Below are 26,908 nucleotides of genomic sequence, written 5' to 3'. Positions count from 1 at the left end.
TCTGAAATCATCATAGTTCCACTTCCTTTTCTGTGATCACTGAGTGAAGCTTCACTGTGGCGTTTATTTATCTCGCTCCAAAATACTTCATGTATTGTGGCCTGTTTTACATGGTATGTTGTAAATAATTATATAGCAGCTCACCTCTCTTCTGGGTGAGTGTGTGTGACGTATATAGGTGAGGGAACAAGGAAAGAACCTGGAGAGATTGAAAGAAGTGAAGCGGCAAAACGTTTATACGTGTTGAGTTTGGAAACAGTACTAGAGGGATGGAGGCGGAGGAATTGGTTCAGAAAAGAAACAGCACCGAATCCATCGTCAGGCAGTAGTTTGTGCAAAGGAGATGTTGAACACAACAATGGTTGTCTGCAGAATATGCAGCAAAGCCATGGCCACAAAAGGTAGCAGCACCACAAATTTGTTTCACCATTTGAAATGCCACCCACTAAGAAACGAAGAATGCCTGAAACTCCGCATGTCCACGTCTCCCGTTGATGCATTCAACAAAAGAAGTGCATTCAATGAGAAACCCTGAGAAAGACGTTTCAAAACAAACACGGTGACAAAACACTCAGCAGAACAATGACAGTCACAGTGCAGCAGTGTGAGCGTGTGCTTATGGTTTGTGTGTGCGTGTGTTATTTAACTCTTTAGTTTTAAAGTGATGTCAGTATTAAAATGTGAAATGAGTGGAAGAGACAAACACCTGGAAGCAGCTGTGGTAACAGGGAAGACCAGCAGTTTTTATTTTTGAGACAATAAGTTTGATCACAGTGACAGCCTGGACCTCTGCCTCTGTGGTTCACACACTATGATATTTTTATTTCATCCTTTTTGAAATGGCCTGTTGTCACAAACATCATGCACAAAAAGTGCACTTTAAAATCCATCGGTCTGAAACGTCTGAGCTGTTTTTGTTGAGGGTCTTTGCTCAGCTTGAGCTCTATAGAATTAGGCCGCAGCATTAAAGCCTACATCATGCACCATTATTTATTTTCATTTAACAGCTGTTAAAAGCCAAAGTGTGCAATTGTCTGGTTTGAATAAACACAGTTTTGTTAAATTTAACTTTGTTGTGATTTCCACCTATTTTTTGCATTCAAGTTTTAAATTGTTCCAGTGGACACCACGAATGAATAGAAACACAAATGTTTTAATGCAGACATATGTTGCAGAGACTCTGGTAATTTAGTAGCTCCTGTGTGTAACTCCTAGTTCATCACACATCACTCAGTACACAAGCTGGTATGTGCACAGCACTGCACTGTGTGCTGATACAGGATACAGGATAGGTTACTCATATTTTTAGTCTGTAAGATGAACACAAGTGGTAGCTAAGCTAACTGGTGTTGATAAAGGTCACAGCCTGACCCATATCTACCCCTGTAGTAGATACTGGTGTTAAATCACATCAAGATAGATAAAGATGAATATTTACATCAAAATTTAAGATTTATAATGACAAGGCACCTGATATTTATTAACAGCAAACTCTCTTGTATTGTGGTTGAACTATCTTTTAACGTCCGGTTAGCTCAGTTGGTAGAGCATGAGACTCAATCTCTCGAGGTCGTGGGTTTGAGCCCCGCTCCGGGCGGCACCGCCTCCCATGGACCCACCACCTGTGGGAGGTGCCGTAGGACTTTGGTGCATTGTGGACTGGGCGGCAGTCGCCCCCCGCGACCTGGGCCCGGTCTCGGATAAGCGGCAGATAAGGACATGACATGACTTAATGAGGTTTCCAGTTCAAATCCATTGTGAAAACGTGTTTTTTTTTTTTTCATTATTATTATTATTTTTTGGCCATTTAAGCCTTTATTAGATAGATGCAGTTAAGAGAGACAGGAAACGTAGGAGAGAGCGTAGGGGTCTGACATGCAGTAAATGGTTCTGGCCGACCATTGAGTCAAACGGGGGACCTGCCGATCAGGGCATTACGCCCACACCCTGACCACTCGGCTATCAGGTCGCCCCGACACTGTGTTTTAACACCGGAAATTCAACTCTGTTGAATCCGTGCATGCTACATATTTACCACAGAAAAAAAAAAAAAATGAAGCATGGGAAACCAGCACTTACTGGAATGGTTTCGTCACCAAAGCAACGATTAAATGAAATGTGTACATCTACGGTGATCTGATGTACAAAGAGAAAAAAGGCAACTAAATCACTGTCTGTGTGTTTGTTTCTAAAAGCATATGCAGGGCCGGACTACATAAGATACATCAGCAACCAGAAGCACTTTACTACTTAAATGGTGATGAAATAAAAATACAATACAAATTTCTTCAATCATAATTTTACTCAATGGCATCTATGGAATCACACACACTTATCTCACACTTCATCTTCTTCATAGTTTCTGTATCAAATGACATACACTAATAGGAAACCAATCAGACAGTTGATTTAAGTGTTGCCTCCATAATCAAACACAGTCAGGCTTCTCTTCTGCACTGGTTTTATCAGTTAGATCCGTTCAAACATGTCATGTCATGTCATCATCTGCCGCTTATCTGGGTCCAGGCCCAGGTCGCGGGGGCAGCTCCTGCCCAATTCACAATGCACCGAAGTCCTATGGCACCTCCACAGGTGGTGAGCCCATAGGAGGTGGTGCCACCCAGAGTGGGTTTCAAACCCACGACCCTGAGAGGTTGAGTCTCATGCTCTACCAACTGAGCTAACCGAGCAGCTACCGTTCAGTTTCATTGGCATTCACTTAGCACAAAGAAAGAGAAAGAGAAAGACATTTACAAGTTGTCTCTTTCTGCCTGGTCGTCCGCTGTTCTGTCAGTACTGGGGGTATAGTGTTGGGAAAAAACAGTCTAAGGACAAAGACTAAGTGTAAAAACATTTAGCAGGTCACAGTGATGCATGTGTGGCAGAGATAATGCACACCGTTGACCATAAATACGTTGTGTCCATGTCAGACTCTATGCCAGTATTCAAGTATGTTCCTCGGGGTCATGTTTAACACATGGTAGGTCTATGAAATCCTGCTGAAGGAGGAGAAGACTGGCGGCACACAGCCCCAGCAGTAACAGTGACAGGGATGTGTGAGGTCTGGGTTTCCAGCAGCTTACAGGGAAGAATCACTTTGGTGAAAGGTAGATTCAAATGCTTTGTGGGGCTCAGAGTCTTTTGATGCTTTAGCTGTAGGGAAAAGTGTGTCATCAGGCTTAGCAGAGTTCAGCCTCTACGTTCACGAGAAATGCCATTACAGGCTGGACTGCTAAGAAGTGGTGACAGTGCACCAGTCTGAGGGCCGGTGAAGGCAGGTTTGCATGCGCCGCACTGCATGCACCACACTGAGACACACCAGGGAGGCGTCCTTTGTGGCCGTCTCTGCAAAGCTTAAATACTTGGAATGTTTGCCAGAGGGTTGCCTCTCGAGCTCCACCAAAGTCCCCTTGTGGAATTCCAAATAATAGACTAGTGGGTAAATCCTTCTATTTGATTATTTCAGGGGAAAACCAAGCTTGTCTGTAACAGGTAATGACACTGTTAATACATGTTGTTTCGCTTTGGATGAGAAACATGTCTTCAGTTTGTTTTTGCATTTCCCACTAAGTTTGCTAACTGTAACCTTGAGTTTCCCAGAACCTGAAAGTTTTCAGAGGGTTTTGGTGCCAGGTTCTGCCTTGTGGTTCCACTGTGTTTTACAACGGAAATGTTTAGGACATATAATATGTCCTTGTAATGTGACACACCGGGACAAACATCCTCATTCTTATGTGCTGTTAGTATTAGGATAGACAACAACGGAATAAATGGATAGGAATATTAGAGAGAGGCAGAGCTGTTGAAGGTCAAAAACCAGATTGCAGTCAGGAGGGGTGACTGCTGACCAGGCACCACAACCAGTAACATGAAAGCAAATAAACATATTTCTCAAAATGTCAAACTATTCCTTCAACAGTGCTTGGAATTATCTTTCAGTACTGTTTAACTAATCTGTTTCTCTGATCGTCAGAGCCAAGATAAACTTCTAAATAAATACAGAATGATATTTGCCACCTTGATCCCTTCTTAAATATTAAGCACACAATCTTTGAACATAGTTACCCAAATATCTCAATGACAAACTGGCAGATTACGACTACCACACCTAAAAATAGATTGGTTCTGTACGATATGTTATGATATGTAAGATATTTTTCAGAAATAAAATCGGTTTTAATCAGCTTTTAGTTATTAGACTGGGGTTTATTATAAACTGTATTATAGTTTGAGTCTTAGATTAACCTGAATTTGACTGTAATCTGGATTGATATCTCCATGGTTTTGCCTTAATTGTGAAAACCCACATTCCTCGAGAATATATATATTTTTTTAATCTTAGAATCTCATTTTGACTGATATTCACAGTATCACTGCAGAAAATTGACCAGTATCTCTCTCTCTCACACACACACACACAACAATGCACTCTTTGAAATCTCAAAGGAGGAAGTAGTAAAAACAGTTTCAGCACAGACAGTAGCTGTAGCTGAAGAGCTTTCACTTTGACGCCATGTTTGGATTCCTTGTGCATTCAGGTTGAAACACGCCAGTGTGTTTGTGTGTGTGTGTGTGTGTGTGTCAGCACTTTAGCCTTGTTCATGTAAAATTTGAGTGCAAAAAGAAGAGGCCTTGAAATACACGATGCATGGCACGTACAGCGCTGTGGTTGTACAGTTTAATGCCCTCTTAGTGTCCTAATGCCCTGTCCAAATCAGAATTCAGAGGATGAACTGTTTATGAAACTGGATAGAGTGCTCAAAGAAACAAGGCTGCTTGCTTGAGGAACTTGCAGCACCTCTGCTTCAAAGAAGAGAGTTTCCCTAAAATATGCAAATAATTATGAGTATGGTTTCCACTGCAAGTGAAGATGAAGGAGGTAGTGAGCTGAGACTCTGTAAATCTGTTTAGCCTTCTCAGCTGTACTGCCGCACATTGCCAGCATTCATGGGTCCGGACCATGGGGAACCTCTGCACCGCCGACGCTTTGCATATTTGCTCCATGTCCGAGTCCATTTGAAGATATCAGTCTGAGGGAAACATGTGGCTCCCCCCCCCAATGCCAGTGCGCCGTGATATGTCAGAAAGAAAGAGCAATTGAATTCAATTATAAAAAATACCCTAAATGGACTACAGGATTATCCTCTTTAGTTTCATCAAGTGTAATGATGTGGGTCTGTGTTTTTCTGATTAGGGCCCAGGCCTATCTCTGCCATAAAGAGAAGGAGAAAAGAGAAAACATTGGTCCTTTCAATTCAATGCACACTGGTCTAATAAGCTTCAGGGCTCATTATAGAGTAGAGGGAGGCTTTTCCCTTTCTCGCAAAATGCAAGTAATGAGGCATTTGAAATATTCCACAACATTAGGATAACTGAAATTGGAGAGTAAGCCCTATAAGCTTTGCTTGTGTAACACATTTAAAAGTGCTTGTTCTTTCCCGAGGCTGGTGGGGATTTCACTTTCAATTTCTCACCTACCGAGCTTGATGGCTATTTGGCCTAGGCTGCTCTGTTTTCATTTTCCTGTTTTGTACAGTGGCCATGTTCGCATGATGAACACATGCAGAGATGTTAAACCAGCTTCCTTGGCTTTCATTCATAGAAATTCTTTGATGCTTTATATTCAACAGCACGGAGTGTAATATTAATTATTTGCTCTGAGACAATTTTAAATCCCACCCCGCAGTCTGTGCTACCCTGAGGCCTAATTTTGGGATATGTAAGCATCCTAATCACTCCACCTGATTTTAGTGAGATGTTTTCATTAGATGAAAGAGTATCAAAACTGAACAATGATGCACTCATCTGGTGGGTAGTGGGTCTGTTTAGTCTTAAAAAGTAAGCCCTGTTAGAGCTGACAGGGCCCATTGCTAAGGAGATTATCTCCTGTTTTTGAGGCATGAAGCAGCTTAGCCATACACCCCTCTGGACAGGAAGCCAGTCCATTGCAGGGGCTCAAAACCCACATCTATCTTTTAAACAGAAACTGCCAAGCAGAGAAGCATGGCTCCTTTTTTTTTTTTTTTTTAATTCTTCATTGTGATTGAACACCAAAGAATCCCAGCATTAGGACAGACACTGATCGGTTTTGGTGTTGATCTGCCTCTGAGAAATCATCTGTTCAAATGAGACACGCCAGGCCAGGTGGCAAATCTTTAATGGTATGATACTTTCCTAAGCATGTATCTTAAGCAGATTATTACTTTTAATACTGTTTTTTTCTTCTTCTTTTTTTTTTAATGAAGCGCTACATTTATATATTGAACTAGAGTGGTAAGGAGGTAGGCAAAGCCAGAGACCAGGGTTCACATCCTGGGTTGGGCATGTGCTTAGGTTTAGGCTGTATCTGACCCTACGGACAGGGAAAGAGCATGGTTTCAGCTACATGCAACTTAAAGTACGAGAAGGTATACACTCTAACCAAATGCTGCAAGTGTCAGTACATGAACTGAACATAAACATAAAAATGCCTAATAATGCCATAGTCAATGTAAGAAGATACTGTATTGCAGGATCGGTTATGATGGTAGAAAACAAATGAAATTTGTTGCCAGATACATTAATGAACAGTTTCCTCATCATGTTAATAAGAAACACAATTTAGGTGGCATCACGTTTCCTTCAAAACATATTTGTTGTAAATTAGCTACAGTGATTTCTGGGACTGTGTTATTCATTCAGTCAAACAGGAAGTGAATAAAATAAGGGTGCCGCCAAACGCTGTGATCAAATACCACACCAGAAGACTGGCTTCCTTTCTGACTTTAGAATCGTTCCAGTTCTTCCTTTTTCTTTCTAACATATGGTTAACCCCATATTCTATATACAGCTGCCAGCTCAAACCTCCATACAGTCTGTGGAAGCTCATTTGAAGGGTGTGGCTGAGATACAGAATAAAGCGCTTTGTAGTGCTCGTTTCTCAGGTCACGGTTACGCACTTAAACGCAAGTGAAACACGAGCTGTATTCAGCCTGTGTAGACAGCTGTATTGATTTAAAATAAAAGTATGTCGGTTCCATCAGTTGCACAAGACTATGCTAATCATGCTTGTTACACAGCAGTATGTACATTCTAGCCGCTGTATATGAGACAAAACAATTGGTTGTTCATTTCCAGATCGGCTCACTGACCCTTAAAGGAGTGCAGCACGTGCCAGTGTGGAGCTTTACTGTGAAAACAGACAGAGATTGGTTCAGTTAAAACCCAGGATAGCCTTTCCAGTAATCATTAATTCTGTGTTGGCAAATCCACCCCATTGTCATGTCTGTGCTGACACAGATCAAAGGAGAGACTTGAGGCTGTGTGTCCTGCCTGGAGCTGCCTTCTCAGCTAGACTGACATTTCGCAATTGTGGCTGTTTCCATCTAAGAAACAACATTACTTGTGTAGCACATTTATTTATTGAGTCTTGTCTGCTGAGTAATTCAATAAATTCATGTGCTGGATGTTTCTACTCAGAATTCTCACACTTAAGACATATTGTTAAGGAGAGCGCTGACCCCAGCCAGGCTGATTATTAATACCACGCATTCAAAATGCAAGAATGGTTAATGTGGTAAAGTCAACAGGAAAAGGAAGAGGCTACATTGCTTGGGTTAAAATGAATACTTTCATATTCATAGTGATGAAAATGTTTTGGGTTCAAATGTTGAAGTTTGAAAATAATGCTTTATTCATGCTTTATTGCCTGTTGTGTTTTCAGTGTAAGAAGAGTGACTCATCCTTGACTGTTGTTTTGTTTAATTTTATATATATATATATATATTCCAAGTAATTGCAAAATGAAATAAACATATTTCTTTGAATGCATAACCTTGTTTCTGTAAATTCATGTGTAGCTGCAGCACTTCAGGAATCACATTCCTTCCACGCCTTCAGCCTTATTTTGTGTGGGAGCAGTGACCGGACAGGCAGACTTTTATTAGAGCGGGGCTTTTCCTCACTGCTCAGAAAGTGTCCGAATTCAACAAACAGTCAAATGTTCAGCGATAGATTCAGACTTATTTAGACTTTACAGGTCACTTTGTGTTAATTTCACTTTCAGCTGGATTTTGGGATTGAGGTATTTAAATGTATCCACAGCTGATCGGAAACCTGGTTGCCTGTACACAGAAGGGAAATCAGTGCTGTCCAAGAGAAACGTAGTTGTGAAATAATGTCTTACTGTGATTATGGAAAGAATTTCTTTTCATTTACAGTATAGTTAAGGAATCACTTTACTGGAGGAAGCAGATTGTAGCCCTGATGGTGCACTGACATGTGGATGCTAAAATGCAGAGGTTTGTGTAGTCACCTCCCCAGATTTTCCACCCCTCCACACTGATCCTCTTCAAATTCCTTAATAATGAGGCTGGGAATTTTTTATTTCTCCTGCACAGTAGGACACAAAACTGGATGATAGATACATCTGGACTGCCAACTTTCCAAACATCAGTGGTGTATACAGTCTCCTTAATTAAATATCAACCGCCCATAAAGTTCTGCTAGACTCAGATCCTCAGTGGGAAGTACGGAGGTATGTGTGGATGCAGAGTGAAGGCAGTGCCATGGTACAGATCAGATCAAACCAAACATGATGGAACTTGTCCTCCCCTGCTGTGAAATCAGGGATGCACTTAATGCAGCAGCGAGCAGCAGCAAAGAGGATGTGCTCAGGATTCAACAGAGTAGATTTAAGTCAAATCTAATGCCACTGGTCATGCAGATCTTTCTGCATACGTATGTGATGACAAGCAGGTTTTCACTAACCGCCCCAAATTTTCCATCTTTACCATCTCTTATTTTTATTTTAACTTAAACTGAAGTCCTGAATGCAGTGTTGACAATCCTAGAACTAGAAAAACACTTCCAGTTTCAAACCCAGGATTCTTTGTGTTATTGTAACAGCATTTAAACCCAAAGCCAAACAGATACATTTTATGAATATATATATATATATATATAAAAAATAAAATTAAAATAAAATAAAATAAATAAAGCCTGAATAGGAAGCACAGTTAGGAAGTGTCATGGTCGTTGATGTTTAAGTAAACAAGTATCTGAACACTGTTTTTGTGGTCTGTTCCCAGCGTCTGTGCTTTGAGTCAGAGTAGTTGTGATCTGAAGCTGGGAGGAATATTAGACTATTTTGACACATTTCTTAATGCCTCAAGTTTGCCTGTAGGCACTGAGAAGAATGCTTGTTGAAGCCAGAATGTGACACTACCTATCTGTCCACGACTTAGCATTAAGGCCCTGGAATTTTCAATTCCTACTTTTGGCTACTTGAAATGTTGAACTGTTCTAGAGATTACAGTCACTGTTATTCTGTGGTTGTACTTATTGGACTGTAAGCCCCCCCCCCCCCGATAAGAGCTCAGAATGTAAATATCATGTGATACATCCCATTGATTTATCCCATTATCAGACCCTCGGTTGTACTTAGCATGCCAAGAGTAAAGTTTCTGTTACAGTCTGAAAAGTGTGTATTTTTAATAGTGGAGACTTGGGTTACATGAAGGATCATTTGCATGACCTTTATGAAACATAACAAGAGCAAACAGCTCATCAGTGAAGCCAAACCGAATTTAACCCGATACTCTGTGTACATCTGGGGAATACACTGATGTTCTTTTAAGGTCTTGTGTTGGATGAATGTAGGATCCTGATCTTCTAACTTCTGTGACCTGTCAGTGACATCCTCTTCATGGGAGATTATGAGTATCATCTCCCCAGTGCCTGTATTGTCTCTAGGCTCAGTCGAACAGGAAGTGAACAAAATGGGGGGGCATCACCTAACACTCTGATAATATCAAATGTCTAACAAAGGCTACGGCTTCCTTCTTTTGTTTTTAAAATGACTTCAATTCTCCTCATCATGCTGCCTGGCAAGTTCTGAACTGTGGATCGTTTTCTATTCCTGTTCTGTGGAATACTTGGAAGTTCTGGAAGTTCCAGTCGAGGAAGTAGATTTCTCCATTAACTCAATTTTGGACCTTGCAATTCCTTGTTAATTAGGAAATTCCAAAAAATTGTATTTATGTCTTTGTGTTCCTCAGCTGTTGTATAGCCATGCAGTGTAAATGTTGGACCTGCTCTGCTGACTTACATGAAGTGATTAACTACCAGCAGCCGACACTGTGCATCGAAGGTGCATGAGGTCAGATCCAGAACACATTCTTCTACTGACCCTGACCAGAATTTGGTTCCTAAACATATACAACCATCAGCACATTTCCTGGCTCTAAAACAATGAGCTTGCTCATGGTAAATGTACTCAGCTGTCAGCTCAGTCATCCGTACAGTCTGTGGATGTGAATTTCAAGGGTGTGGTGAAGGTACATTACAAAGATTGAAAACAATAGCTTTTGTTTGAATTGTTGTTGCTGCACCATGCCTCTGCCAGCATGAGAATACAAATGTTCAGCAAGATAGTCTCTTGGTGCGCTGCAGGATGCATTACATTTTAATTTGGCACAAACCTTAAAATCTGTTGTGTGAAAACGTGACTGCAGGCATGAAAAGACAGAAGACGAGACTGTGGAGTGGAGGAGACTGAGGACATGGAAAGGAGGTGGAAATGTTATCTCACTAGTGGTTATTTTGCATCTCTCCATTTCTAAAGTGCACATTCACATCACACTGCCAGCCATTGAATCTGTGAGCTGAATGAGCATGTTGCACATTGGAACCATGCTACATGAGAATCAGATGATGCCCTCTCTTCTCCATGTAAATCAACCAGATACTACTTTTACTTGTCACCAGTTACAGGTCGTGATTAATATTAATTCCTAGATGGAATTTTAAAGTATGTCATTAGGCTGCAGATCAACAAACACACGATATGGGAATTTCCATGCAGTACGATTCCTGTCAGAAGTTTTTTTTTTTCGTTTCATTTTGTTTTGTTGTGTTTTTTTTTTTTCTTAGAGTAGTCAGAGTTGTACAGCATCATTTGTGCCTGTTACTCTGACTCAGGTAACATCAAAGCTTATAGTTTTCAAATTCCATTACAACACTGCCAACAAACACTCCTGACATGTTTGATCACCTGACAAGCAACTAGTGACATGACAGCAGCAAAACAAAACGAAACAAAAACCAAAAAACAAAGACATTTATATATTTATCTCCTGATGGATTATTTGTGTAATAAACAAGCAAAAATGATGTTAAACTGTAATTGTGTGGTGTTAGATGCTACTTGAAATCAACTTATTTCTGATGAGGCCATGTTTGACACGATGTTATCTACTGTAGGTCATAAGTTCCAACATCAGATTTCCTGTTTCTTTTACGATAGCCATATTACTTCTGTCTATAATAACCATGCAAGTCTAACAGTCTCTAAATATGAAGAGCTATAACTAGGATTTAATCACTGAAAGAGTCTATTATTTTATTTTATATTAATAACTGTGAATTCATCTTTGATATAATCTGGTCGGCCAATATGACTCATTTCCTTAAATTTACTGGGATCATTTGTAGAATGAGACATGACAGAAGTCCCTGTCACTGTATATTGTATCTGATAAAAAATGTATTGAAATAATTATGCAATGCCATAACTGTCCTTCGTACTGTTGGATCACATTCTATGGACGATTTAATAATGTGAGGTGGACGAAATATCAGAAACACCATGCCATATAATACAGTCCACTACAACACTACCCTCATTCTCATCCAACTGACTAAACACACAAACAGCTAAAGTGGCATCAACAAAAAGTGGCCTTTAATATGTAAAGGAACAGGTACTTATTGGACTTCCATTTGTATTGTATTACACTGTTCAAGTGTTATTGTTCCACTTTCTCTATACAAGCTGCATGTGTTAGTGTAACATTAGAATTCACACTGAACTGTGCAATGCATGCACCACCAATACAAATCACTTCAGTAGCTTGTCTTCCTTCAATGGATCCTCATGTAATGTCATCACACAGTCATTATACTGTGAGTAGTTGAAGACTACTACAGAAAACTGAGCTAAATGACATTAACATACCAAGTAAGCCCAGACCAGCTGATTCCTGTCAGGCCTCTAACTTCAGATGTGGACAGGTGTTTTCAAGAGACTCACTGTTTTGTCATCTGAAGTCCACTCTGCTCGTCTACCTTTCCATCTGTTGTCTGTTCTGCCAAATGCATTTAGATTCATCTGATTTTTTGGGGGAGTTTGGCTTTTTTAAAGTCAATCTTTTAGCCTTGTCTTTATCTTCTTTTATGATCTTGGTGGATGTTAGCAAATTGTGTTTCTGTCCTTTAGCTTTGCATAGTCACAAACAAATATTAAAGTTTTTCTTTTTTTTTAAGTAAGTTTAAGTTACAAAAAACACACAGTGAACACAAGATGGCCATGAGAAGTAATTCTCACACACACAATCTATCTCTGTAACGCCCTGGGCTCTGTTTTTGTAAATCAGTGTTGCACAGCACCAGCGCAGTCAGTGGCACGTGGTGTTGCTGCAGAGGGTGTGGCATCGTACTGTTAGCAATCTAATCGATAGGTGTGATCAGGCGTGACCGATGGAATCTCCCCTTCCTCTCCTCTGAAGCAGTGTGATCTGACGGTGTCGTGCTAAAGAACACAGACTATAGATGATCAACTCACAATATATCACAAAAACCAACCGGTGTCCAAACAGAACAGACTTATTTCAGCTCCATGAATGAGCTTGGGAGGAAACAACACATCAGCTCACAGTATTGCTCTGCTTGACAGAGTTCTAGTCTGCTCTTGATTTGATTAAATCATTGATGAAGATAGTGTGACAGGAAATGACATGTGCAACATTGTGATGTGAAGGGTTTCTACTCGAATTAATAATGGCTGCTGTCATTTCATTCAGCCCACAGGTACAGGCCCAGTGATGCTGACCACAGCTATGGGCTGCTTTGGAAAAGGTGATGAGTTCTGTGGGATTCCCGCAGGAATGAAGGGCTTTGACAGAAGACTCAGTTTTATCACAAGTGTCAGTTATTGTATTTTGAGCTTAGGTAGAAGCTTTATAACCCTAAACTCCCTCATTGTGGGAAATAATTACTGAGAGCAAGACAGGATTAACAACAGCAAAGGTAACAGGGAGAAATAGGAGAGGAGCAAGCACAACTAGTCTGTCCTTCCTTTATTTAAATTCACAGGTGATCCCTTTTGCTTATACCATTAATTACACTTTAAGATACACAGAAATGTGCAGACAGTAACGCAGTCTCGATGAATGCAGGATATCTGTGCTGGCCTCAGAACAGATTTTTTTTTCTAGGCCAAAGCTGCTGACACGGAAGAGCTCCTACCATTACATTTTATATTACTAAAATGCTAATAATCTAACAGTTGCTTTTTTTTTTCCCCATTCAGTTGAAATGGGATTTTGGCAGCCATAATTTTTTGCCCTCCACTAAACGGCAGATTTCCATGTTGGGTTCCCTCTTCTTTAGGTGGCTTTCAGCTCTTTAATTCAGCCAGCACACAAAAAGACTGGCTGCAGAAACATTTTCAAATGCTTTTAGATAGTAGAGGCGGGTGAGCTGGGTTAGCATGACTGCTCTATGTGGAGTTAGATGGAGGAAGGAAGAATATACTAAAGGGTTCATCCGCTGATATGTTGTCAGTTCTTATGCTTGGGGTCTGAAAAGTAAAAAATGTGGCCGTTATATGATTAAGTTTATATCAGCAAAGGCTGCATAGGAGAAAATAAAGAATTTTCTACAAAATATATGCTCGCAGGTTGAAAATGCATCCGCCAGAAAAGAGTGAAAAAGGTGCAAGAGGTCCAACACTGCTACCAATCTGTATTAGCTCATCAGCAAATTAAACACATGGCTCAAAAGTGTGGACATACAAGGAATTAAAGACCCAGCTATCTCAGCCAGCATGTGTGTGGTGCTTTCCTCATGCTGATCACAAGGTAATATATTTACGCTGCGCGTCACACTCTGCCATTTGGTTTCACTTCAGTGCCGCTGTCATTACTTTGGACTGGATCCTGGAACATAAGATGCAATGGGTCCCATATGAAAAGCTGCCTTTGAACTGAGAAAGCTTGGCAGTTTGAAGGCATGTGTCACCGCTTGTGCCTTCTACCAGCCAGTGGGAAAATCTAACCTAGTTTATTTCTGCCTCACCAAAGCCCCCACCCCAACCCCACCCCCCCCCCACCCAAGTGTTTTATCACACTTCCCAGGCTAGAAGGTTTGGAGCTCTTTCTCCTGGAGTAGGGTGTGCCTCTGAATTAACAATAACCACTGACAAGAACACTGAATGTAACCACGGTATCTGTCACGGATGTCTATTGTTCTGAGATGAGATGGCAGATTAGAAAACTCACTGACAGAGATTCCTTTGATGTTGCAGTTGCATAGTAATTTGTTGTGAAAGAAGAGTTAGCATCTATTATAGATTTGGTGAATGTTGGTACAGGAGCAGAGGCTTTGATGCTGGGAGATGTCAAAGGTTCAGACTCACTGTAAAACAATCTTGAGAGCAGCCTCTTTTCTTCATGTTCTCTTCATTCATATCAGCTACAATTCACAGTTTTGGTTTAATTATTTATTAATTTTTATTTTTTTGTGTGTGTTTAATAAAAGCAATAGCCAGAGTAATGCTGTTTTTCAAAGTGCATACTCTTCTCTTGAATATTATTTAAGTTCCTACTCAAACAAAGAGTCCTGTGGCTGTTTGGCTGGATGTATTGAATGAATGGGAAAAGAACAAGTGTGTGATGCAACTGATTTTAACATGGAGTATCTCCAGCTATAATTAGGTTGATAAAATGATACAAAGTACCACCCATCATCCAGTTATGTACATAAACAACACATAATGATGTTAAAAACATCCAAATGACTCCTTGTCCCCATGTTCCCCAGCTCTTCCTGGTGGATCCTGAGGCGTTCCCAGATAAGGTGGGATTTGTTATCCCTCAAGCTTGTTCTGGGTCTGCCCCGGGGCCTCCTCCCAGTGAGACATGCTTGGAACACGTTCGCAGGGAGGGTATCCAGTCGGCATCTTAAATAGATACCCAAATCACCTTCGCTGACCTCTTTCACTGAGAAAGAGCAGCAGTTCTATTCTTGGGTTCCTTGAGCTGTCTGAGCTCCTCACTCTGTCACCCTGTCACCCTGTCAGGGAAGGGTGACCCTAACCACACTATCAAGGAAACTTATTTTGACCGCCTGTATTTGCAACCTCATTCTTTTGATCATTATCCAAAATTCATGACCGCTATAAGAACAGTAACTGGAGAGCTTTGCCTTCAGCCTCAGTTTTCTCTTCACCCTCACAATCTGGTACGTCATCCAGCTTACTGGAGACACGACACCAATCTGCCAGGCTATTTCACGCTGCATCTGGGTAGAGTGAACAAAGCCTCACTCACTCCCAACCCAAAGGGAGCAATCCCCCACTTTCAGCACCGTGGCCTCTGACTTGAAAGCTGTTGATCTTCATCCCCCGCCACTTCTCGGCAGGATGACATTTTGCATTTCTAGTTTCTAGCCAAGCTAGAGACGTGGCTGTGGGGATGAAATTGTCCACTTCTTTGGTCCCGAACTAAAATATGTCAATGAGCACTTGATGGATTGTCATGAAATTTTGTACATTCATGGTCCCCAGAGAGTGAATCTTACCAACTTCGGTGACTTTGGTGACTTCTCTAGTGCCAGCAGTTGGTTGAAATATCACAAAAACTGAATGCTGACGTCATAATAGTCTTTGTTAACTTTGGCGGTCTCTGCATCTAGAACTATTATCAGTTACCTATTTCTGTTCGTCTGTCTCTGTGGCCGTCCTGTCTAACAGTCTGGCTTTCTTTTCACAGAGCCTCTGGCATTGCTGTAGACTCTTAGACTCTTTTTAATCTCAGCGGATTCCTAAATCCATTTAAAAAATACTATAGTTTCTGTCTCACCTACACATAAATTCATAGAGTAATGGAGCAGTGGTGGATAGTAAGTGAGCCCACTTATTCAAGTACAATGGCTGAGAAGAATTTTTAGGTACATGCTATTTACTTAAGAAGGAAATGTTTTCATTTTTACTCCATTACATTCCCTGGTGGAGATCACACTGGGTCCAGATCCAAACCAAACAGCCTATGTTTTCCTTTATTGTAGACAGGCACTTTGCAGCTTATGCATACAGCCACTAATAATAAACATTTAACCGCTCAGTGAGAGTAGATCACATACAGAACACACACAATCAAACAAGAAATTACCAACAATAAAGTCTACTATGGACACTGAGGCCGGTGCAACAAGCATAGATACATAAATCAAACAGCCAAATGCTTAAACACTCAGCAACAGGATGGAGCATCGCCAAGGCAGTCAACATATAGATGTTTAACCCGTGCAAACAGCACAGTGGGTGTGAACAACAAACACACCCATCTGAAAGCAAAGAGAGCCCTTTGCTCCACAGAGCCTTAGGTCCAGGTTCTTTGCTGGTTAATTTTCAGTGCATGTTAGAGCCAGTCCACTCAGCCTCTCTGTTCAAACAGCCAAACCCCTTGGACCATAGATTACATTCATTTCACTTAGTATAGCTACACTGAGGATAACGATTTTACATATGTACACATGGTCAGCTTATATATGTGATTCTGCGTACATGTTCATAATATAAAACACAGTATATAATAACCAAAGCCCATATAATGAATAGTTTAATTTTTAGTTTTTGGTTTACATTTTGCCGTTTTTACATATGTACCTTACTTACTTAGCCATTTTAAAGCTGAACTTCTTTTCAAACTTGGCTTCAAACTTTTGTTTTGAATTGCCCAGACCCTTCAAACCCAAAATCTTTTTCTCATTCTCTCGAGGAAAAGTTGGAGCTAAAAGCTCCACAGCACATCTCACTATTGCATTGTCTGACAGGAGAATAGCATATGTATAATTCACATTCTGACAGGCAACAATGTACGGTATCCTAACAATGCATACTATATCATGTTTTTTGCACCCTGCAGATAACAACGCATTGTTGCACTTCTGCCCTGTATCTGCTCCTCTCTCTGTGAATGAAGCACATTTACCAACACAATGACAGCTAACATTAGAAAAAAAAAAAAAAATTCTTACAAAGAAATACAACCACATCAGCCCTGATGTTAAATAAACACCCGGAGAGAATGTCCTTTTCCTCTTTGAGCAGCCTCTTGATTCCATTTTCTAATTAATTAGTGGATGTAACACCTTGGCTGTGCCGACATGAAGACTGACGTGTCCTCGGGGCCCCTAGTCACTTCCACCAGCAGCCCCGGTGGCAGGGGAGCTGTGTTTTTAATCACCTGGCCACTGGCATTATCAAGCTGGAGGACCCATCACCTGCTCTGCACACAGATGCTCGTTCATTCATCTCTGCCGGAGGTCAGCGTGGCTGAGAAAGTGGTTCCCGCTGTGTCCTCAAACCGCCGTGCTTCACCCCTCCATTTTTAGAGCCTCTTAAAGGCACCACATGTTGCATTTTACCCTCAATGAATCATTACCACATTAGTTCTGTGGCATTAGTCTAATTGCTGTAAACAGAAGACGATTGCACAGAAGCCTCTTCACTGCATTTTGCCACCATGCGGGTTTGGCAGGAAATCTGTTGGCTCATTTTACAGCCGTCCTGAAGGGCCCGCTTCATGGAACATATTAGAAAGTGGTTCTGTTTTATACATAACACACGGCATTTCTCCCGTTTCAGCATTCAAAGCAGTTTAAAAATTACATTTGCTGACCTTTTGAGTGTTAAGGGATTCGTACTATTAGTCTGTAATCACATAACCACCAACAAGAAGCAGTTTTTTTTGGCTGCAGGGCCAAAAGAGCCACTTAGCTCATTTTCACCTGAGCATGGTCGTACTGCAGAAGGGAGGACCTGATATCTCAACACCTCTTTACCGTTGGCTCCAAAAAGAGCCAATGGTTCTGTTATCCTAGTGGTGTAAGCCAACGATGGCTAACACACAGCATATAATGGACAAAATACTCTATCTCATATAATATTGCTGTTGTAATCTGCTGCTCAGGCCCACACAACAACTGTTAGCACCTAACTTTACACTGGTTGCGTTCATTAACCATCTAAGCTCATCAGCTGTTCTGCTGTTCAAGTGGGTTGTGTTGTCTGATTTTCTTTTCTTTTGTATGTGTGTGTGTGTGTGTGTGTGTGTGTCTTCAGGCCAGAATCTGTTCAGAGAACAAATGATGTTCTTGTTTAAGGAACACCAGCTATTATGGACCACAGTTTGTTCCAAGAACAACATTATGATATACTGCCCACAGATTAAGATCTCTTTGGTCTAGCTGATGCAGTTTTCAGGAACAAGTTGAAAAGCCATATTTCACATACACTGGGCCAGCCGTGTTTATCATTTGAAGAGACAAAAGAGGAAAAGATATGAAATAAAATGATACATTTAACTGACATGTACAGGGACCATATTTCCTGTTTGGATGTGTTTCTCAGCTTGCTGTTTTTGTATCCAAGGATCAACTCATTTTCTAATTTTCTTAAGATCAAAAGAGCTCATCAAGGTTATCTTCTATTCCCTGAATTATCAGCCTTTATACTAGTCCATGCTGATAAAACGCAGATCAGATCATGTTTCATCAACATAAGACCCCCCCTTTTTTTAAGGTTACAAACACCAAAAAAGAGATTTGTGTGCTCAGTGAACACATCAGTAATTTGTGTTTCTGTGTATTTTATTCCCACACAGCCGTGACAAAATGGTAGGGGCAGAGGAGGCAACCGGATGGCTGTGTAACATCAGTTTCTCTTTATAGAAAACCAAAAAAAAAAAAAAAAAAACTGTGCCACATCATGTGCAGTTTGCTAAATTGTTGAACTTTTGTCAGCTTTGTCAACACCACTTCACCACTGTGAAAGACACACAGCACTGCACTTTACCAAACACTTTGGAACCACTTCTTGGAAACTTGCTATTGACTTTTCATGCACAAAAGGTGCTAAGAGTTTGCATGAAGGGGCGACAACAATGCCTAAACTTTGAAGTTAGGGTCTTGCTTTGTGATGACTTGCATGTTACTTTTTGTTGTAGACACATTGGTAAACAAAACATAGCCAGGGGGTCTGCAGGTAATGAAGTGTACTAATTAAACAGAAGGAAAAGGAAGGAAGGGAAAAAGAAAATTCTGCTCCTCCAGGCGAAACTTAACACCCCCTGAATTCTTGGTTTTGCTGACTTGCACGGCTTTGACCTCTCACCTTGTTGCAGTGATGAGGAAGCCTGCTCCAGGGTGTGTCACCTACACACTGACGTCACCGTTGGGTGTGGTTACAGGTGTGACAGGACACATTTCTGACCCCGCCATCAGTAATGATCAGAGATGAGAGCAGGTACTGCAGAGAGGATCCTTCTTAAAACTGTCTTCTCAAACTTGACATCAATTTATGGTCCAAAGTGATTCTACATCTCTCCTCCTTAAAACCGAATATATGAAAATGAATATATAAAAATTCTATTATTTATAAGTATTATATAATAGCTAGGGGTAACTGTGGTTTGAAGTTGAAATGAAAATAAATAAAGGTTAGTCTGACTTTTCCTGGCTTTGGGAAATGACCTTTGTCCCAGTGTTTTACGGTTTATTTAATCTCTACTTTAACTTCACCCAATTTAAGAGAAAACAACTTTAAAAGGTCAAGAAAAAAAAGAAAAGAAAAACAGATAACAAACTAACTAGTTCACACATTTGTACCATATAGACTTTGAGTGAGAGTGTTCTCTTTGTATGAGTATATAGATGTTATATCTAAAACCATGGTCCTGTGTCTGTTGAGCAGGTTTACTTGTTGGGATGAAGGCGAAATATTCAGCCCACATTAAAGGGGTATAATATTAATTGGCCCAACTCAGCACTGATCTATGTAATTATACACAATAAGTGTTGCGTGTAACTGTCCTTCTCATAATACAATTCATTTTGTCATCAATTCTGTTTATGTAATCCAGTTTTGTGAATGGGTGCATCCTTAATGTGTGACTGTCGGAAGAGAAGTGGAGCAAAAAGTTATGAGTAATTACTTAAAGAGTGGCTACATACTTCATTTAATCTGACCAAAAATAGAGATACACGTCTCAGACTGTGGCTTCATTCTTTTATCTGAATAATATCAGAGAGCTAAGTGTTAAATGCTGGTTACACATGCGTTCTCAGCTAAGTTCCCTGTCAACATTACATTTTTGGGTGGTATTTAGAAAAGCAGGCTGCACACAGTGTCCTAAATGAACCGATTGACCAGGTTTTAGCAGCGCATGCTAATTGAATGTGCAAATTCAAAGGTCAATGGGATGCAGAGTAGCACAGCACTGCAGCTCTGATGCCCGGGCACAGACCACACATTATGACCGCATTAGTCGTTACTTTTATTTGTATTTAAAATATGAAAAACAGACCATTTCCACTGTGTGTTTTTTAATCATTGTTTAATTTGATTGGATTTAATATTTATATACAAAACATATGTTTTATTGTGTGTTTTACCTTTATATTTTAAATGATTTCAAAGCCGATTAATGGCTGTGTGATTACAGAGTGATGTGAGCAGGTGACAGGGAATGAACAGTAGCTTATTAGTGCTGCAGGGTACCATGACAACTGCTCTGACATTTACAGAGAAGTAAATCAAGACCCACTGATTGAGCTCAGTGTCATATGTATTCATTATTTATTACAGAAAGGTGGAGTTACAGTAAACTTGTGGCCTTACCTAAAATGTTGGCCGTAATGCACTGAGATAGCTTTTGTTACCATTATTGCCATGCAGTAATAAAACAGCCTCTGTACAGCACCTGCCAGAGTAATGTTCACTGAAGAAAAAATATATTCTGATTTTTTCCTCAGTGAAAGTTCATCTCATCCGCTGCACTAGTGATCTTAAAGTTCAAGTCGCAATGAGTGAGTCAAGTTACAATGAAGGATAATAATGTCTGTCTCTTGATTTGAAGCCACAATCTCACAGGGTACACTTAATCAAAAAATCCAGACACACACCCCAACATTTTCACACACACACACACACAGATCAAGCTGGTCCAGTCTTACTCCAAATCAGTATGATGCTTGTCTAATGAGCAGTTTGGCAAAGATACATGAAGAAGAAGAAAATCAATCATGTATAACACCACAGCGAGCCAGAGAATTGTCAAATTTGTCAGCTAATTTCATGCTAATTGAGCGCCCCCCCTCCCGCCCCAAACCCAGGGTTATTTTTAACCTCATCACTGCTCTGATCACACAGAATAGCCAGCCCTTTGCTCACGTGTCATTAATTAAGCTAAAAACATCAATCATGTTTTTTTTTTTTCTCTCCCCAGTACCCGCAAGGATCACTAACATATCAAAGGACATCACAGTGAATGAGGGCAGCAACGTTAATCTCATGTGCTTGGCGGTGGGTCGACCTGAGGCCAACATCATATGGAAGCATCATTCGCCAAGAGGTAAGCCACAAGGGTTTTTATTTTATTTTATTGTCTTAAATATGTATCTTAAGTCAAAACATGTGTCCCATCTACATGTAGAATAATAAGGTGAGGAGCAAAAATCAGAGCATTTGTAGACTAGAGATTTCTGTGTGCAGTTGGTTACAGGAAACAGGATTGCTAGGTATATAAATAACAACCTTTGTTTACTATTTGGAGCCACGAGCGTGCTAAGTAAAGAAGTGCAGCCTGAAATTGTGAGATGGCGTGGGTGACGTACAGAATCAGATGTTCAGACGTCATCCGTCTAAAATCCTTACTTCAACCCTGGGATATATGGATATTTCAGAAAGTAACCCGTCAAAGGCGATTCACAAAATAAATGTGTCTGTGAAAAGCTGCAACAACATTACCTCAGGGTAAAGGTGACTGAACCACCCCTCCTACACATGTGGCCTCATGTCAACATTCCCACACAACACACACCTCCAGCACTTGCTTCACATGAATATTCGCCAGCGTGCAGAACAGCCGTGTACCTCCAGCTGGATATGAATCTGTAGCTTTTGTGTCAATGTAGGCCAGAGAGGATTTATGATCAATAAGGCCAGGCTTTAATCTAATGACTAAGGCCTTGTTTTTTCTTTTGGACTTGGTGGATTTGAGGGGTTAAAGCTGCACAACCTGCGGCCTGATAGGACCCAACTCAACAACCAGGATCTGGCTGGAGGCCACAGCTGGTTTGGTCGGTTCTGTTGCGTTGGCACCTCACAGCCTGAAGGAGGGCCAAGAAGCTCAGCGCGCCTGCATGTGTGCGCACGCATGTGTGTTCTGTGTTCTAATTGTGTCGGCATTGCGCTTCCCACTGAGCATTCAGCAGTGTGAGTCATGCGCTGCTTCTCTATAGGATCAGATGTTCAGCCTCCAACATGACATGAATGCTTACAGCCCAGCTGTTCCTCTCTCTCCCTCCACATTATCTGGAGCCAGCAGAATCTGGTCCTCACAGCACAGAGGCCCTCCGCCGCCTCAGCCACCTCCTCATTTACTGGTTCCCCATTATTTGCCCTGAGTAGGATCTCCTCACAGACCATTTCTTTGAACTGCATAGTAATTACATTCAAAAAGAACAACTTTAATGACCACATAAGAGCACTTTAAGCTAATATTACCTCCTTTAACATGTTTAAAGGGGTAATATTGTTAGATTTCTGTCCAATACAAACTACTGCAAACTGTGCCAGAGAACTGTCAGCAATTTGTGTGTTGTTTAGAAAGGCTAATAAAAACCACATTACATAATGTGCCTTTAATGCTGATATCCTTTGGTTCAGTCCAGCTCAGCCTCATACAGAATTTTATTCACCAAGTCCCAAAGTAAGAAAAGGAGGAGAGAAACTAGAGGACAGACACTCTGAAAATAAAAATTAGAAAGAAACAAACACACCGAATGATTTCATCATAGACGCTGTCAACAAGGTTTCTTTCTGTTTTACAAGAGGCAGAATAGAAAATATGCCAATATGTTGCCATTTGGTTTGAAACTGCCCCCAGTAAGAGAGAGAAAAGAAGTCACCTCCTCACCAACACAAACAAGAGTAGCTGCAAATGAAGCAATAGAATCACACTTCAGAAATAATATACAGGCATCCATTGGCAGAGAGCCTGCTGTATTTGTGTGTGTGTGTGTGTCTGTGTGTTATTGTCAACAGGAAAGATAATGGGTTATCTTACTTGACATTTCTCTGAGTTGCACTAATGAAAAGGGGAGATGTTTGGGCAGCCAAAGAAAATCTCACTGGGAGCCAGAATCTTAAATGTTTTTTCCTGCAGAGCGTTTTTTTTTTTTTTTTCCCTGACTAGCTCCTCACCGTTTGCTTTTCATGTTTGTCACCAGCGATAATGGACTGTTCCCTCAGAGGATAGTGTTTGTGTCTGTTAGTACAGCGCTAAAGTGAGCAGCCTTCTCCCTGAGTTAAACCACATTTCTAGAAAACTCCAAATCCGTGATGTAGCCTGCCTCACCCATCTGATAGTTGTTTTTTTCCGTGGCGTGTCATTTCAAATTCCAGCACTCGCACGGTGTCAGGAACGTGAGCGAATGAAAAGTGACAAGTGACATGAGAAAACTGTCTCAAGCAAACATGGAAGAAATGTGAAAACATGGGAACAATATTCAACTTTCTCTAATTTGAGCTTTAAGTTAATTAACACAATGTAAACTGAGATACTTTCTGGTTCCCTGTCACTGTTTAGTGTGAATTCCCTCAGCATTTCACCGTTGAGTGAAGGGAGAGGCTGAAGCCTTAACAGTGTATGCCAATAAATCCTCCAATAGAGATGGTGACATAAGGAAGAGTTGTGCAGAGTAGCAGCCCATAAACGCGTAGCCTCTATGGTCGTTTACTTAATATATGTACTCTGTCAATTTAAGTCTCACCTTTTATTTTGTGCACCGCAAGACTCAGTTCCCATTTTAACTCAGTGGGGACTACATAAATTATTCAGCAGTGTCCACTGAATCCCTGGCTGCTGGCCACTAAAAGGATTAGAAGATATATGGTGGGGGAAAACAATTTATTCAGGGGACAATGCAATATGGATCTCCTCAACCCATTAAGACTCATTAAAGAGGACAGGTTGTGAATGTGCACTGTCACAGATGTCACTTTGTGCCTTTGCTTTTCAAATGACTACAGACTGAGAGGTGCCTGTAATGTGTGTGTCCTTTTAGTGGTGTGGTGACTGAGCCGCTGTGTTATTGGTATTGGCTGTCAATTACAATGGAGTTACCGGAGTAATCCCTCTTCTATGTGGTGTCACAACAGAAACAACAAACACTCTTGTTTGAGTGATTTTCATGGTTTTCACTCTCCTTTGAACCCTGTGATCTAGAAATTCTGTTTCTATACTATGAAATTTGCCAGTGCAAATTTATTTATTTTATTTAAAGCCACACTTGCCTGAGGGATGGCAATGTCAGCCTGTCAGTCAGTCAGTCAGTCAGTCAGTCCCCCACTTTAGTTTCATAAATCCTGATAACTATTGGATGAATTGTGATAAACTTGTGATGAATTGAATAATGATGTGATCCCTTAACTTTTCATCAAATCAAAATTATATTTCACGCAATACAGCTGACACTGATTAGCAAATACTGACATGCTAACAAGTTAAAGTAAAATGGTTAACATGGTAAAAATTATACCTGCCTAACAACAATATGCTAGCATTGCCACCCTGAGTATGTTAGCTTGCTGGCATAAGAGTGTAACTCATTGGAGGCAGCAGAAATTTGTCAGCAGTTGATATGGTGAACTTGTAATTAATAAATTAATTTAATTGTTTATTTATTTATTATTATAAATATTTTCTTTTTTTTTTTTTGCACATGCAAATTTAGTGTAACAGGTTCAAACAAACAGACAATGAGCCTCTGAGGTTTAAACAGTAGGCTCCCCTAAAAGTTAAAAAGAATAGGTGTACAAACAACTGAAATACATGAGAGAAAATAAGGAGACGCACACATTTAATATTTAATTATTTCTTAGCAAACAGTTGTTTATTCCCACATCCAGCAGTTCCAGAGCAGCATCATCATTCATCTGGAGTTGCATGTGTGTCCTCCTAATGAATCTAAGTCCAATATTTACTCTCTTTTAGCTCTGGTTTTGCTCTCTACCAGCTCCTGAGGGAAATAATCTGGCTCTTTAGCTGCTAAATGCTCCACTGTGTTCAGCAGCTATTCTCTGACTGTGTCTGTCTGCTGTTTGCTGCTGTGCAGCTAGTGTACAGTGGCTTTTTACAACTTTTTTTCTCTGAAAACAGCTGCCGCTGCAGCTGAAAACGATGCTATTAGATCACTGAGAGAGAACCAGAGCAGGGAAGTTGTGGGCTGGACAGATAAACAATGAGCTGAAACTCACCATAAAGCTCTGTAAATGCAGGGTGAGCTGCAGATTCAGCTGATAATTCTCTATAGGTTCATCACTATGATGGCATGTAAATGAACATATCTGAGGATGTGAAGTGTCTTTAATCAAAGTCCTGAGCTCACTAAACCCACCATCCACCACAACTGCCTCCATTTGACTTGTGTGGGGGGAAAAAAAAAAAAAACTAGCAGCAATTATGCTTCCTGCAGGGTTGCTCCTTTCTAACTTTGAATGCTGATGAGTGACTTACTAATATTTTCAACTTTAAAAAGTTATGGGGTTTTTTTTCCCTACGGAGCTGGTTTGATTTTTATTTTTCATTTATTAATATTTTTTCTTTTTCTTTTTTTTTTCAGATTTTGAAACTTGACAAGTAAATTGTATGGCAAAAAGCTTACATGAAGGCCAATCTTTTGAAAAATTGGCAGTGTCGAGTGTGACTGACAGAACCACAGCAGCAGAGGCAGATGTTGTCAACTTGTGATTAGTCTCCTGATGAATGCCATTCACAATGTTATACAGCAGAAATGAATGGTGTGCTATTTGCAGTGATGTTATTTTCCAGTAAGAACAATACTCCAGCATCGCCTGCTGACACTGGTGAAGCGGTTATCACTGGGATAAGAAAAAAAAAAAAAAAAACGTGTACAGGTGTTTCTCTCAAAAAAAATGGAAGGGAAAGGATTCTTAGAAAATGAAAAAATGACATGGCATGATGCTGGAAAGAAAGCCTCACATGTAGTCTGTGCTTTTAGATGGGGATCAGAAGACACGATGAGTTCCAGTATTCATCAGAATTGGAGGAGTAGTGATTTTTCTAGTCTGTTTCAAAGAGACAGCCTTAATTTCCCAATATCAATGCATAAATACAAGCCTCTAACAAGAGTACTGGAGCTGGCAGAAACTGTTTTTAGAAGAAAATAGACTCATTTCTCTACACGGTTTACCTATAAAACAGTTCATTACAGTGACAAGACCCATCACATAGAAAGAAGAACTGGATAAAATAACAGGCGCAGCCTGTATGGGGCACAGTGTGCGCAGGAAATAATGACAGTCTTTGACCATTTCTGACACATGCACATGCAAAGAGTGGTGCAGCTGGCAGCAGGTCTACGTGTCGTTTTGCAGCATTTGTTTACAAGTGCTTCCAGATTGAAGGATGACCAGACCTTTCATCATCCCATTTCATTTGGTGTAACATTTTTGCTGCCTGGGGTCTTATGCAATGTGCCCGAGACGCTGAGATTTATATTTTATATTAGAACTGTCCAAAGTAAATCCTAAGGATTGGTTTCAGGGTGGTATTTTAATTGAGCGGTACTGGCTAAAATAAAGCTCAACATAATTGGATCCTTCTTCTTCTTTCTTTTTCTGTACTGTGTTATGTCCACCTCAACCTGCCAGTGGTGCAGCCCTGTTCCGCTGTACTACAGCCAGCCCCATAGTGTGAGCATCTCGCTGCGTGTCCAATTGAAAACTGGTGTATGTCGAGTTCTGACTCTGAGGTTGGCAAAACATGCGGATTCACTAAACTCC

At 40.6% G+C, this 26,908-nt stretch overlaps 1 protein-coding gene across 1 annotated transcript in view; it reads left to right on the top strand.

Annotated features, from left to right (window-relative positions):
- The window catches only part of opcml (opioid binding protein/cell adhesion molecule-like), a 141,001-nt gene that overhangs the window by 74,171 nt on the left and 39,922 nt on the right, over positions 1 to 26,908 (top strand). The window contains exon 3 of the mRNA XM_041052401.1: positions 21,327 to 21,452. Within this exon, the coding sequence (XP_040908335.1) occupies positions 21,327 to 21,452 (126 nt within the window). The remainder of the gene's footprint in view (positions 1 to 21,326; positions 21,453 to 26,908) is intronic.

The sequence above is a fragment of the Toxotes jaculatrix genome, chromosome 12 (genome assembly GCF_017976425.1).
Source record: "Toxotes jaculatrix isolate fToxJac2 chromosome 12, fToxJac2.pri, whole genome shotgun sequence".
In the NCBI taxonomy this organism is placed as follows: Eukaryota; Metazoa; Chordata; class Actinopteri; family Toxotidae; genus Toxotes; species Toxotes jaculatrix.
Note: the sequence above shows the minus strand (reverse complement) of the source record. Positions and strands in the feature narration are given on the sequence as shown.